The sequence below is a fragment of the Limulus polyphemus genome, unplaced genomic scaffold (genome assembly GCF_000517525.1).
Source record: "Limulus polyphemus unplaced genomic scaffold, Limulus_polyphemus-2.1.2 Scaffold3984, whole genome shotgun sequence".
In the NCBI taxonomy this organism is placed as follows: domain Eukaryota; kingdom Metazoa; phylum Arthropoda; class Merostomata; order Xiphosura; family Limulidae; genus Limulus; species Limulus polyphemus.
Genome location: NW_013669594.1, coordinates 30,330 through 45,839, shown reverse-complemented (window position 1 = coordinate 45,839; position 15,510 = coordinate 30,330). Strand labels below are relative to the sequence as shown.

General features: G+C 32.7%; 2 protein-coding genes across 2 annotated transcripts in view; both read left to right on the top strand.

Annotated features, from left to right (window-relative positions):
* Nucleotides 1-1,302, top strand: part of LOC106470404 — an 8,119-nt gene extending 6,817 nt beyond the window's left edge. The window contains exon 3 of the mRNA XM_013930959.2: nt 950-1,302. Coding sequence (XP_013786413.1) covers nt 950-1,046 — 97 coding nt within the window. The 3' untranslated portion in view covers nt 1,047-1,302. The remainder of the gene's footprint in view (nt 1-949) is intronic.
* Nucleotides 1,303-7,668: 6,366 nt separating this feature from the next.
* The window catches only part of LOC106470403 (mediator of RNA polymerase II transcription subunit 15-like), a 23,743-nt gene continuing 15,901 nt past the window's right edge, over nt 7,669-15,510 (top strand). Inside the window, exons 1-6 of the mRNA XM_022398997.1 lie at nt 7,669-7,757; nt 9,431-9,518; nt 11,084-11,135; nt 11,350-11,655; nt 12,679-12,803; nt 14,800-14,898. Of these exons, the coding sequence (XP_022254705.1) occupies nt 7,690-7,757; nt 9,431-9,518; nt 11,084-11,135; nt 11,350-11,655; nt 12,679-12,803; nt 14,800-14,898 (738 nt within the window). The 5' untranslated portion in view covers nt 7,669-7,689. The remainder of the gene's footprint in view (nt 7,758-9,430; nt 9,519-11,083; nt 11,136-11,349; nt 11,656-12,678; nt 12,804-14,799; nt 14,899-15,510) is intronic.

The window sequence follows — 15,510 nt, the reverse complement described above, 5'->3', positions numbered from 1 at the left end:
TACTCTCGTAACGACTACAAACAAGTCCTAGTGTTTTACGATAATGATAGATTTAGATTTTATCAATATATTAAACAAGTAGTGAATGTTGTGTTAAGATAGACAGGTTGAAGATCTCTTAGCAACAAAACATCCATGTTCTACAATTATGATGATGTAGTATTTTATCATATATTTAACCAAATAACTGAATGTTTGTTGCTAGGAGACAGGTTGAAGATCTCTTAGCAACAAATAATCCATGTTCTACAATTATGGTGATGTAGTATTTTATCATATATTTAACCAAAGAACTGAATGTTTGTTGCTAGGAGACAGGTTGAAGGTCCCTTAGCAACAAAAAGAAATCATGATGCAGTAAGAATAAGATGATATAATATTGTCATGTAACAGCTGGAAGGTTTTTTAAAATACTTTGATACGTTCAGGGTGATAAAATATCCCTATATGACCGAGTGAAAACAGTAAAAAAATACTTCAATGTCGCGTAACGACCAGCACTGTAGGTTTGTTGAAACATGATTTGTGATCATTTAACCTTAACGTTTATTTATATAAGATCAACTTTATTAAACCAAGGTTCTAATATTTATTAAAATGTGTTTGTTAAAATATAACCTTGACGTTTATTTATATAATATCAACTTTATTAAACCAAGGTTCTAATATCTATTAAAATCTGTTTGTTAAAATATAACCTTGACGTTTATTTATATAATATCAACTTTATTAAACAAGGTTCTAATATTTATTAAAATCTGTTTGTTAAAATATAACCTTGACGTTTATTTACATAAGATCAACTTTATTAAACCAAGGTTCTAATATTTATTAAAAACTGTTTGTTAAAATATAACCTTGACGTTTATTTATATAAAACCTATTTTACAGCAAATGTTTCCAAGGAGAATAGTGAGGTCACTTATTTAAGGTTAAATTTCTCTTTAAGGTGTGCTGGTGGGCAGAAAAGTCCAAGACACGTGGCTCCAGAACTAAATCACTTCTCGATGGACAATGCAGTTTACCGTGACGACCAGTTAATCTGAAAAATCGTCAAAGAAAACAGAGAAAGAATATGACATTCATGTTTAATATCTGTAAAAAATGTTCTTTAAGTTGGTTATTTAAATTTTAAAAGAAAATTAGATCAGAACTATTTTCAGTATTTCCTGACTTTTAACGGCTGTTGTCGGTCAACAAAAACATGCACTTAAACCGCCACGTCATGAAAGTCCAGTTTCTAAGATGGCAGTGTAAAATTACTGAATCAGTGTACATACAATAAACAGTGTCAAGAACTACTATCTTGTGTTGATTTCCTGTTGAATAAAATATACATATTGTATCTTATATACTTGCCATCTGCTTCGTGATATTTCACGAATAGTAACTTCTGATCAAAGCAAACTCCATAAAGGTCAACGTCGTAATGGATATAGCAAAGTATATATATATAGTTTTATTGCATTATTACTTATAAAAGAGTGGAATACACATTGTTTATCAGTTGGATAACCTCGCTATTAATGATGTTTTCGGCCGTAAATCCAATAATATCTCACGAGATTTGGCCGACTTAGAATAACTAGGCTAGTCCCAATTTCATATACTAAGCTAATAACGAAAAGTAATCTTTACAATAAAAGTATATTAATAGAAATTAAAATATAAGATAATTAAATTAGATGTATTAAACATTCTGATCAATTCCGTCAATGAAAGTAGCATTAAAGAAATAATAGAATATACCTTGCTCACGACGAACACACAGTCACTAGCTGATGACTTCAAGCACTGTCATATGCTTAATATTCTGTCAACAAAGTAACATCAGTATAACCGTGTATAAGCAAAGGTAGGATTAATATCTGTAGGGTAAGGTAGTATCAATATCTGTAGGGTAAGGTAGGATTAATATATGTAGGTTAAAGTATGATCAGTATCTGTAGGATAAGGTACGATCAGTATCTGTAGGGTAAGGTAGGACCAGTATCTGTGGGGTAGGGTAGGATTAATATATGTAGGGTAAGGTACGCTCAGTATCTGTGGGGTAAGGTAGAATTAATATCTGTAGAGTAAGGTAGAATTAATATATGTAGGCTAAAGTAGGATCAGTATCTGTAGTATAAGGTAGGATCAGTATCTGTAGAATAAGGTAGGATCAGTATCTGTATGGTAAGGTAGGATCAATATATGTAGGGTAAGGTAGGATCAGTATCTCTAGGATAAGGTAGGATCAGTATCTGTAGGGTAAGGTAGAATCAAGTATCTGTAGGATAAGGTAGGATCAGTATCTGTAGTATAAAGTAGGATCAGTATCTGTAGTATAAGGTAGGATCAGTATCTGTAGTATAAGGTAGGATCAGTATCTGTAGTATAAGGTAGGATCAGTATCTGTAGTATAAAGTAGGATCAGTATCTGTAGGATAAGGTAGGATCAGTATCTGTAGGGTAAGGTAGGATCAGTATCTGTAGGGTAAGGTAGGATCAGTATCTGTAGGATAAGGTAGGATCAGTATCTATAGTATAAAGTAGGATCAGTATCTGTAGGGTAAGGTAGGATCAGTATCTGTAGTATAAAGTAGGATCAGTATCTGTAGGATAAGGTAGGATTAATATCTCTAGGTTTAAGTAGGAACAATATTTATAGTGACAAGAAAAGGTGTAATGTATCTAGAGTAAAATAGGAACAATATTTGTAAGATCAAGTAAGAACAATATTTGTAAGATCAAGTAAGAACAATATTTGTAAGATCAAGTAAGAACAATATTTGTAAGATCAAGTAAGAACACTATTTGTAAGATCAAGTAAGAACAATATATGTAAGATCAAGTAAGAACAATATTTGTAAGATCAAGTAAGAACAATATTTTTAAAGTCAAGTAAGAACAATATTTGTAAGATCAAGTAAGAACAATATTTTTAGAGTCAAGTAAGAACAATATTTTTAAAGTCAAGTAAGAACAATATTTGTAAGATCAAGTAAGAACAATATTTTTAGAGTCAAGTAGGAGCAACATTTCTAAAGCCAAGTGGGAAAAATATTTCTATGGCAATAATTTTCGCAAAGGGGCCACTCCACGAATTTTGGTAAGTTGTCTCGGGCCGCACATTTCTACTATATTAATTAAATTACATTAACATCGATTATATAAACACCACATTATGTTCTTTCCACAATTGGCGGGCAAAACAGAAAGGTTAGACGGGCTAGATCTTTCTTACCCTTGCTCTAGGGTATGGTAGGAACATCTCAAGGGTAAAGAAAGAACGATGTCCATAAAGTGGGAAGAAAACATATGTAATAAAAATAGTTGTTTGAATCGGAATGTTTTTTATGTGTGTTTGTGTATCAGAAATCTCTTTATCATTAATTTCCCATTTAGCAGGATATATGGTAATAGTATAGTTATTTATACTCTCATTATTCAAGATCATTAATGCACCAATTCATCTATAAGTTAAAGCAAATACCTCAAAATAGCTGTTTTCACAAATAAACTTTCATTTGTTATAATAATACTCAGTTGTCCTGAAAATGTGCCCGCACCTTATTATCTAACGCATGCGCACGCACTTATTTCAACGGATGTAAATATACTTTAGTAGACATTTTGTACAACAAAATATTAAAAGCTAATCAAAAAGGTCTAACGTTAGGTCTTACAATAACATTATAAGTTTATTTATTGACTTGCGAGCCAACATTTACAGGGCCGCTATGATGCAAATTTAATGCTTGAACTACTATTCTGTACTTTTTCAGTTTAATGATCATTGCCGCTATAATGCAAGTTTAACTTTTTTAAACAAGTTACGAACGTTAATTAGTGGGCCTATTTGTTTACGTGCGCTAATGTAAATCAATGCCAAATTTGGTGTCCTCGAAATACCCGGGTTTCTAAGGGGTCGGGGAAAGTTTTACTTTTGTGCAAACCACAGGACCGAGACGATTCGTTTAGTACCACTTAGAAGTCCATGCGACCAGCGGTTTAGAAGAAATTATGTGACACATAGACATTGAATATTATAATATAGATAGTATTAAGTACGGTAAAGTTTAGCCCTCACTAAATTAAAGCATTAAACGTACACAAGTATGCCAGGTAACTTACTTTTTAAATAGTATATATATTAAAATAAGTATATGTATTTGTATGGGTATGTTGAGCTAAGGATTCTTCTACAGTAGGTGTCTGTGATTTGTTGGAGATAAATTAGATAATAAACGAACACTTGTTTTTCAGTAATATATTCAAAACAAGTTAAACGTTTGTACAAAAATTCTTTACACTATGTATATCATAGTTGTATCTTAAATACTATCCAGTTCTCTTCTTCTTGTCAAAAGTCCACTTAGGCAAATTCAATTGCTTTAGAATTCAGTTCACAAGCCGAACTATTTTTCTCTATTTTCATCAAATTAGTATCGCTGTGTAATTCACTTACGCTGGCTCGTAAGTTACCGCCGTTGTATTCTTAACTTTCGATACTTGTCTGCCTTTTCGCATATAGGTCTACCTCTAAATAATCGTCTGCTTTTGTCAAAGTCCACACGAGTATTTTAAATTGCTCTATAACACCCTCTGACGAAACAAAATTATTCTCCTGAAATGTCCGAAACTGTTAATCTCACTTTAATATTCACTCCTACTACGGTTAACCTTACGTTTCCTAACCTTTCTCTGACCGAAACACACTTGTCTTTACTTTTGGCTATTTATATCTCTCACTAAGGGGTTCTAGAAATCTCGACATCAATAACTTACAAACACAACTTCCAATAATCGTCTGCTTTTAACTCTCTTATTATGAAAACAACTAAACGATCCTAAAATATTAACTCACAAAATAAATAAATTAATACTACCTACACTAAACAGTCTTTTATATCTGATAAAGTTACAGTGTTAATTTATCTCTTTATCGAATATAGGCCGTACTTAATAAAGGCTTAACTAATGTAAGGCCTAAGACAAATGGACTTGCATATTTCGGTGTCTGTGATTAAAATTATTTTGTTCTATTGTTCTATAAATCTTGTATTTAAAGTTGTACTGTTGCAATAAAGATACTAATTTGACTTCAAATGTTTTGCGGGTCTCTGCTAGTAAAGTAAGAAGATAATATTTTTGTCTCTCCGTTTTGTTCCGATATTAAAATTCATGAAAAACTGAATAGTGGCCAATGACACTCTTTCTTCACTTCATCTATCCTGTGCGTAGGTTTTTCTCACAGTGACTATAAAGTACGTTCATACCAACAATATGTTTGATATTTTTCACTATGACATAGATCCAGCTTATCTCTCTTTGATTAACTTGTGTTCAGAGTTACTGATGAGGAATGGAATTCTTCGAAATTAGTATAGCCAAATTTACACACGTTGATCAAAGTGTAGATCTCGTAGTAAAATAAGTGAAAACATTATATAAGGAATAGAATGATAGGTCAGTGCAAATATATTAAACAATCAACTGCTTCAAAAATTTTATACAGTGTCAGTTAAATCGTAAATATACTGTTTTAATTCAAGAAGCAGCTTCACGATACTTGAAAAATTATGTGCTATCAATATTTCCACTCATCGACACAGCGTGAAATCAAAGGGGAAGCCTCCAGTGGAGAATAAATTAGAAGAACCTCAGCCTGAAGAGGAATATTATGTTTATTTTTAGTGAACATGTATTGCTAAAACTGACTGATTACAAATGCAAGATTCATCATTGTCAAACTTGCAAAATTTTATGAAGTTTTGATAGCTGTTGCAGGTGGGAAAAATATTATCTGATTTTCAATTCAAAGCTTTCACAATATTGTTCATATAGTTTTATTCTTAGGGTAAAATGTTCTCTTCAGTAATTGGCTATAAAAACCAACTTTATCTCTACTTAAGGTAATCTTGGATGCACACCTATGCTAAGGTTTCTTCTGAGGAACCATCTCCCAGAACAAGCAGTGAAGGAACTGATGCTCAACAACACCCTTTGAATCCTCCAGTAGCTTATTCCCTTACAAAACGGTTGCGTAGAAAGAAGATTAATGAGAAAACGCTTGAAAAGGCTAGATAATAAAAATACCCAATATGTAAGAACTCATCAAGACAAGAAAGAACAAGGTTTAAATTAAAGTTAGCGGAAAGCCATCAGAAATGTTTTTCCTAATGTCGTGGTACTTTTTATACAGGATACTCTGAGAAATAGATAAATGAAGCAATGTGATAGACTTATCGACAAGAGCTTTTATAAAACCGGGACAGGGATTTAGTTTTAAGTTTTTCCAAAATTGAGTGTTCAGTGATATGTATACCCCCCCCCCTTTGCTGCGCTCACAATAATTGGTTTATTTATTCTATAAACATATTTGACTTAGATTGTTGAGTGTTTGGTTAATAAGCTATAATGGGAGCGTTTAAAATGCGTTTGAGCGCGAGAGAGGAATTGCAAATATGAGGTCCAGAGGTAGAGACAAAGCTGAAACGGTAGCCGAAGTCCTGTACACGATGAAGAGAAGCAAGACGACACACAATCGGCAAAGTACCATGAAACAAATAGCCTGTGATCACGGACAGAGAGGCTAGGATCTATAAATCCTATGCTGAGACTGGGATAAAAAAAAATCCAACTGCCTTGGGATTAGATGTGAAAGAGCTGTTTATGACCGTTTGTTTTTATTCTTCAAAAGCTCAAAATCTTACAGATTTCTGCGTCAGGTGTTTGGACTATCTCACCCTTCGCGACTACTTGCTTGGAGTATTTCTATAAAGTGTTTGATGGTTTAAAAATAAAATGACTAATAGTGAGACCATATATGAAATATTATATTGTTACGACAGCGGAAGTCATGTGACGCTAGTAACACATCATGAGCTTCCAGAAAATTCATGTCCGTTCGTCAAGCTTCGAGTGTTTACTAGATGTGCGGTATTCTTGTATATAAGACCGCCAAGAAGTGACGGCAACAATGTAATTGAATTGCAGACAGAGATAGAGACAACAATTTAGTTCAAGCGCGTGAATCGTTCGTTCTTTGTGAATTATAGCGTTTGTTTAAGTTATAGCGTGACTATGGAAATTAAGTGTGTTGCAAAGTTGTATTGGGAAAGAATAAACTAGTTTTAGTTAAGAAAGGACTTGTATCGCTAAAGTTTCTTCGGAAAGAATTTTTACGGAAAATTAACAAACGACTAGAGGCGTAACAATATTTTGTTGTAATACGCAAACCTGAATTTAGAAATCATTCCATTCTTTACTTATAAAGCAATACCTTGTTATTGTGTGTTTATTTATGCCAAAAAGTCTAAAACATTGTACTTATAGACACTAGCTTACACCCAAAATTTGAGCTTGAAAGATTAAAACTCTAAAATTTCCTGCTCGATCCCTGTAACGATTATAACGCAGAAAGCATGTGCAGCTTTGCACTTAAAACAAACAATACGATTTTTAGGATACCGGAATACATCCTCGGGTGCACATATAAGCAAGTAAGAAATTTTGTTTTGTTTGTTTAAAAATTTGAATTTTTATACAATGTTTATGGTTGTTATTTACTGAATAATGCGCAATCAATCACGATAGAAATCATTTGTGGTAATTATTATTATTTTTTAAATAAAACTTTTCATTGATTATTACTGTTTGAATCACTGCTATAGAGAGCGCATTAGTAGCAAATTTACAGTTGGAATGGCAGACAGTAGTCAAGATCAGTCGTGGAGAAATGATTCATATAGACAAAATGTCAGAGCCAGAATGTATGTGTCTAAGTTTACATGATTATTTACTTACAGTTAAGTTATTTTGTCTACAGAAAATTAGTTTGTAACGATATTTTAAAATTTTGATGAATAGAATGTACTGCTACCTGTATCTCGAACGAACTTAGTCCGCAACAAACTACAAAGCCAAGTGCTAAGCTAGAATCAGGTTCATCTCCTAGTTTGATTATTGCAATTAAATTAAGTTATTTTCATATAATTACATTAAAAAAGTTAGGAAAATATGTCTGGTTTAGTAGTTCCAGCAGTATAACTCTGTGGAATTTTCCAGCATTTCGTAATAAGTGAAAATTTTTCAAAGACTGATGTACAGTTTTCATTATTAAAATATTGAATATCTGGAAGTTTCTGTTATACTCGTAGTTCACTGACATACAGTAAGATAATGATATAGTTTCTAATATCTGAGTAACATTCAAATAAACACTTGTGTTTCTTTACCTAATTTCTGTTGAATGAAGTCTTTAGTTAGCTTAGCTAAGGTAAGTTTTTAGGCATTTTCCCAGTTTTTGACCAGTTTCCAGCTTTATCTTCAGTTGAGCTGCTTACAATTAACTAGAACTCGCCAGTTTTGTTGGACTGTCACTGATACCACAAGTTTGGGAAAGCGTGTTACTTTTATGAGGTTTTAATGAGATTAATTCTAAGAACCCATAAGTAAAAGCAAAAGAGAACATGTTATTATATATCAACTAAACTACATCTGCCAAATCCAGCAATAACTGATTAAAACTGGAATAAGACTGTTGATGTCTAACATGCTGTAAACTGAAGTTAAGCAAATAAATTAAAATACACGCAGTAAAATGTAGTTAAATAAAAGTAATGGATTTAAAATGTATTTCAACATTACACAAAGGCAGTATGACAGTAATATATTTGAACAAAAATAAGTTTTTATAAAAGAGAACAAGAAGCATAAAAAGGTAAGTCTTAATTACACAGCTGTGTAAAATCCAGAACTTGTGTGACAATGTTTAGAATATTTAAAAATATTTTAGCTCAAATGTTTTCAAACATTAAATTCAGCCTTTCACTAGTAGCCTACAGTATACTAACAGAATTCAGAAAACTGTGAATGGTAATTTTTATTTGAAAAATTTGTTTACACGTTTTAATGAGTTAATAATAGAAATCTTGAATTTTTGTTATTCATCATGGAGAATCTGATAAAAACAATGAGCCTTGTACATTTCTGCAGTAAGGTGCTGACATTATCTCTTATTGAACTAAAATTGTAACATTAAAATATATATATGGATATACAGTTTTCATAAGCAGTCCCATATTTCCTAAGATGTTTACTTGAAGTTTATATGATATTTTAACAATAACAATATTCCTTGTGCTGCCTTATGACGAATGACTCTGGTGTGTGACAAATTAAAAAAACACTTGAAATGACTTGAAAGCTACTGATTGATAACAGTTTTCAGAATAATCAAACACATTCACATTTTAATGTTAAAAGCCTGAGATATTTTGAAAAATGCTCTAGACAATGTGTAGAGGACTTCCAATGTTGGGTCCACTATGTGTACAACCCAACCTGTATATTCATATGTAGTTTTGAAGTTATCTTATAATCAAACCTTCAAATACCGTATGAATTGACATTTTTTTTGCAACTGTTTATTTACTTTCTTTAGTGAAGATGCAGTGCAACAAGCAGGAAACCCTACAAATAAAAGTGTGGTGGAGTTGGAAAATCACATTTTTCAAAAAGCAAATACTAGAGTAAGTTAAGTTCTGATTTTTTAGTCGTCTACAAACTGCCATCTTCTGGTGTTGATGCATTGTCAGTGTGAACTTGTAGTAGTGTATGAACAGTTATCTTCTGGTGTTGGTGCATTGTCGGTGTGAACTTGTAGTAGTGCATGAATTGTCATCTTCTGGTGTTGATGCATTGTCAGTGTGAACTTGTAGTAGTGTATGAACAGTTATCTTCTGGTGTTGATGCATTGTCAGTGTGAACTTGTAGTAGTGTATGAACTGTCATCTTTTGGTGTTGGTGCATTGTCAGTGTGAACTTGTAGTAGTGTATGAAAAGTTCACACTCATAATTCATCAAAACCAGTTTTTACACTACTATAAGTTCACACTCATAATTCATCAAAATCAGTTTTTACACTACTACAAGCTCACACTCATAATTCATCAAAATCAGTTTTTACACTACTACAAGTTCACACTCATAATTCATCAAAATCAGTTTTTACACTATTACAAGTATACATTGATCATTCACCAACACCAGAAGATGACAGTTCATACATTACTACAAGTTCACACTCATAATTCATTAATGTCAGAAAACAGCAGTTCACACTGATGATTCACCAGCACCAAAAGATGGTAGTTCATACACTACTACAAGTTCACACTGATAATGCACCAACACCAGAAGATGAAAATTCATACACTACAAGTTCACACTGACAATGCACCAACACCAGAAGATGACAAGTAGTAGCCTATGAACTGCTTTTTTCTAGTGTTGGTGAAACAGTATATTAGGTTGTAAGTAATTTATTTTGTGTCAGCTTAAATGCCATTATTAAAAGAATAAAGTACCAAAAGTACATTATTTGTTGTATGTTTGTATGAGGAAGGCAAGTATGCTAATTTGAATGAAAGTCAAGAATGGTTTGGACATTTGCAGTTTCTTTTAGTCACAGATGGAAAAATGGATGTAAAACCTTGTTCAATTTTTGTTCATGGAGACTAATAGGTATTGAAGGAACTGTAAGATTTCTCTCTATATAAAAATGTTGTTATATTACTAATAGAAAGTTTTCATTGTATTTACCCTATTAATTTTTTTCAGATATTCTTTAAACTTTTCACAAATAATCCAACAAAAATTTTCATGTAATTTTTTATGTAATATGAAATGTTTAAAGTTATTGCACAACTTCAATGTTTGTGGTAAAATTAAACTAAAACTATGACTTTGGATTATTCCTTTGTACAAATGAAACCAAGTGTTTTAAGACCCCAAATTTGTTTTAAGAAAATTCTCATTTTAGCCTTAATTTGATTGAATTTTAAAATATTTTAGAGGCTCAAGATTGAAACTTTTTTTTAATAAATATTCTAAAGATTCAAATCTACAAGAGCAGGTCAAGATATAGTTTCTATTTTACTTTGTTACATTAACTATTGTCTTATTTTCTTTTACTGCAATTCGTTTTGCTAACATGAATGTTTTATTCCCCATCTTTTGTCTGTACTATAGAAACATAGGATGAAAGTTAAATACAGGTTAGTGTTATTTTCTATAATAGAACGTGTTTTTACAGGAAGAATACTTGGAGTATGTAGCCCGTGTGATGCTTCATGTTCGAGATATGAGTAAGTACTCTATCACTTGTAAAGCTGCTGAAAAATGTTTAAATGATTCAAAAGGGTTTTATAAATTTACAGAGAACTGCATTGCATGATTTTAAATCAACAGAAAAAAGAAACAGTTAAATGATAAATTTTTGCATGTGTATATCACTAAAAACACCATAGTTGTGTGCTAAAAAACAGAGGTAAAGTCATTGTTTTTGTCACTTGTGTTTAGATCCAAAAAAAGCAGCACAGAAAGGACTACAACCTGGCCAAGCCATGCCTACTGGGGCTGGAGGTCCTGGTGGCCAAGATCCTATGTTGGCTTTAAAAACTTTGGCAGGTCCAGGGAGTGGTCCAAACCAACCTCAGGTTACCCAGTTAGGAATACAAGTACTAGGAGGAGCAGGAAGTGGACAGTCTCAACCACAACTTGCAATGTCTCAGCCAGGACTGGTTGGAAGTTCTGCTCCCAATGTGGTTGCCAACTCAATTCCACAGCAAGGGCTAAATCCTATGGTTGTGACACCTAGTGGTCGATGTAAGTTAAATGTTTAAATCTTCAAGCATATTTCAAGGTCTGGTTATCTTTTGTTAGATTAAATAGATAATTTGTTTTTACTTTTCTTACTGAAACCTGTGGAGTTAAATTGTCCCCTGAGTTACTGATCTAAGCTTGCTGGTAACAAATGCTTTATTGTTTCAGATTTAATTTAATAGATGTTTCGATACAGAAGAAACATGAGCTTGCATTTTATTTAGAAGTATAGTCAGGACGATGTAGGAGAAGAAAACATGAGCTTACATGCTATTTAGAAGTATAGTCAGGACGATGTAGGAGAAGAAAATGCGAGCTCACTTGTTATTTAGAAGTATAGTCAGGACGATGTAGGAGAAGAAAACATGAGCATACTTGTTATTTAGAAGTATAGTCAGGACGATGTAGGAGAAGAAAATGCGAGCTCACCTGTTATTTAGAAATATAGTCAGGCCGATGTAAGAGAAGAAAACATGAGCATACTTGTTATTTAGAAGTATAGTCAGGACGATGTAGGAGAAAGAAATACAAGCTTACATGCTATTTAGAAGTATAGTCAGGATGATGTAGGAGAAGAAAATACGAGCTTACTTGCTACTTAGAAGTATAGTCAGGACGATGTAGGAGAAGAAAATGCGAGCTCACCTGTTATTTAGAAGTATAGTCAGGACGATGTAGGAGAAGAAAATACAAGCTTACTTGTTATTTAGAAGTATAGTCAGGCCGATGTAGGCGAAGAAAATACAAGCTCACTTGTTATATAGAAGTATAGTCAAGCCAACATAGTTTGTTTTAATGTACCGTAAAAGTTTTTAGCTGTATGTCAGAATATACAGATGATAAACTATAAGAAGTTTTGTTTTACTATTACCGTCATATTATTATACGATTGTTGCTTTAGCAGGTCTTGTAAACAATTATACCTGTACAGTGAGTATCACGACTTTGATACTGGTCCTCATTCCATTATTATTAGTAAAATTTGTATTTGTTGATAATGTTTTACAAGACTCTCATCTCTTTCAGGGCCACTAGGGAACTTGATGACCAGTCAACAGCAAAATCAAAGACCATTATTAAATCCCAACATGCAACTGCATCTGCAAAAATTACGCCAACAGCAACAGCAACAACAAGCTCAGTCAGCACAGGTATGTTATCATAAACAACATGAGTGATTTCATAATTACAACGTACAACAGGCTCAGTCAGCACAGGTATGTTATCAGAAACAAATGATTTCATAATTCCTACATACAACAGGCTCAGTCAGCACAGGTATGTTATCAGAAACAAGTGATTTCATAATTCCTACATACAACAGGCTCAGTCAACACAGGTATGTTATCATAATTCCTACGTACAACAGGCTCAGTCAGCACAGGTATGTTATCAGAAACAAATGATTTCATAATTCCTACATACAACAGGCTCAGTCAGCACAGGTATGTTATCAGAAACAAATGATTTCATAATTCCTACATACAACAGGCTCAGTCAACACAGGCATGTTATCATAATTCCTACATACAACAGGCTCAGTCAACACAGGTATGTTATCATAATTCCTACGTACAACAGGCTCAGTCAACACAGGTATGTTATCATAATTCCTACGTACAACAGGCTCAGTCAACACAGGTATGTTATCATAATTCCTACATTTCGTGTGTCTTTCAGTCATAGAAATGTAAAATGGCTATAGTTGAAACATAATCTTTGAGATGCCTCGAACCCAGTATTAAAAAAGCTTTAACTTAAAACAGTCTGATTTTGGAACCTGTGCAAAATAGCATACACTAAGAATTGTAATTCGTTTGTGAAAAGCTCAAGCTGTAACTTTGTTAGTTAGATGCAATTTATTCCTGTGATTAATCAATTTTAATGTATTAGACTTCATATTCTCTGCTCTGTTTAGTGTTTTTAATACTTTATTTTTTTCATTCTTGTACTACTTTTATAAAGTAGGAAAATAAATTTAGCTTCTCTGATCTATAATCCTGCTCAACATTTTGGAAAAAAACAAAACAAATCAAGTTTTTTTGAGAGATTGGAGAGTTGATTCTAGAAACACACCCATCTTATCAACTACCATAGTAGCAAGTGTTGCTGAAACTTATTCTGGTGCTGTAGAGGAAGATTTCATTGTGAATGTTACTTATGCATAAAGACATCTGGTGGTGTGAAACACGTACTTAAATCACATTTCTCCAATGTTTCGTCTGATAAATTTTGTTTTGGTTTTGCGTTAAATGTTGAATGATTTTCTCGGTACTTCACCTTGAATCTGAGCTCTCTTTTCATAAAAATATCATATTTATTATAATTCATAAGTATTCGTCCCTGATAAAATGAAATTTATATGAAAAAGGAAGTTTTGGGTGTCTACTTTCTTTAGTTTGTAAATATAGTCAATTTTAAAAGACTTGTGAAGTTTTTGGTTACTGAGTGATTTCAAATTAAATAAGAAAAATATTGTAAATCAAAGTAAGATAAGTCTCATAACACTGGCAGCTGGTTAATAAGCTAGCATTTTTGAGGCAAATTAGTAATTAATTAAAAAAAAAGAACAGACACTGTATAAACATGCACAGTGACTTAACTTTATATCATCAGCCCCTAGTGGCTCAGTGGTAAATTTGTAGCCCACAACTCAGAAAGTTGGTTTTGGTACCCATGGTGGGCAGAGCACATTTAGCCCACCATGTAGTTTTGTGCTTAACAACAATGAGAACCAAATCTAATCATGAACTGAGATACATACACACAGACCACTTCTTACTACTGCATTATTGAAACTTCTGGTATGCAGGTGATTTTCTGTGTTTTAGTTTAAAATCAGGGTTTTTTTTACTTATTACAAAGTTTTTGTAATATTAACACTTTTATCTTACTGTCTTGGGCTTTTCTGTCTGTCATGATGTTAGACTGTCTCTGTTTTTTCAGTAGTTATGAGAACATTAATATATTTAATATAAAAAATACAGAAATTCATTAGTTAGTATTGCTACCAATGCTGTTTGTAACATTTTAGATGAAATTTAACCTCTAGTGTTAGTTTAGTGATTTCTGAGGATGTGAAAAATGTAATTCCATCCATTTTTCAATATCAAAATGTGTATTTTGAAGGGTTGCTTGTGTTTATAGGCCCATCAGCAAAGCCCTTCAACTACTCAGTACCCAACTCAGATGTCACAGCAGTCTGGTCCCACTCAGTTTCAAGGACATAGTCCTGCACCTGTGTCTGTAAGTTTTCTGTTGTCAGCTGCCATTTTGTTTTATCTCACAAGACCAAACCTAAGCCTTTATACTTGCACTGATGACTTAAGGTTTTAACAGAACTAAACCTAGATCAGTATATGTTCACCAGTCATCAGCCATAAGGTTTTGCTTACCTAACACGATCAAACATAACCAGTTTATACCTACTGATCATCAGACATAAGGTTTTGTTTACCTAACAGGATCAAACATAAACCAGTTTATACCTACTGATCATCAGACATAAGGTTTTGCTTACCTAACAGGATCAAACATAACCAGTTTATACCTACTGATCATCAGATATTAGGTTTTGCTTACCTAACAGGATCAAACATAACCAGTTTATAACTACTGATCATCAGATATAAGGTTTTACTTACCTAACAGGATCAAACATAACCAGTTTATACCTACTGATCATCAGACATAGGTTTTGTTTACCTAACAGGATCAAACATAAACAGTTTATACCTACTGATCATCAGACATAAGTTTTGTTTACCTAACAGGATCAAACATAAACCAGTTTATACCTACTGATCATCAGACATAAGTTTTGTTTACCTAACAGGATCAAACATAAACCAGTTTATA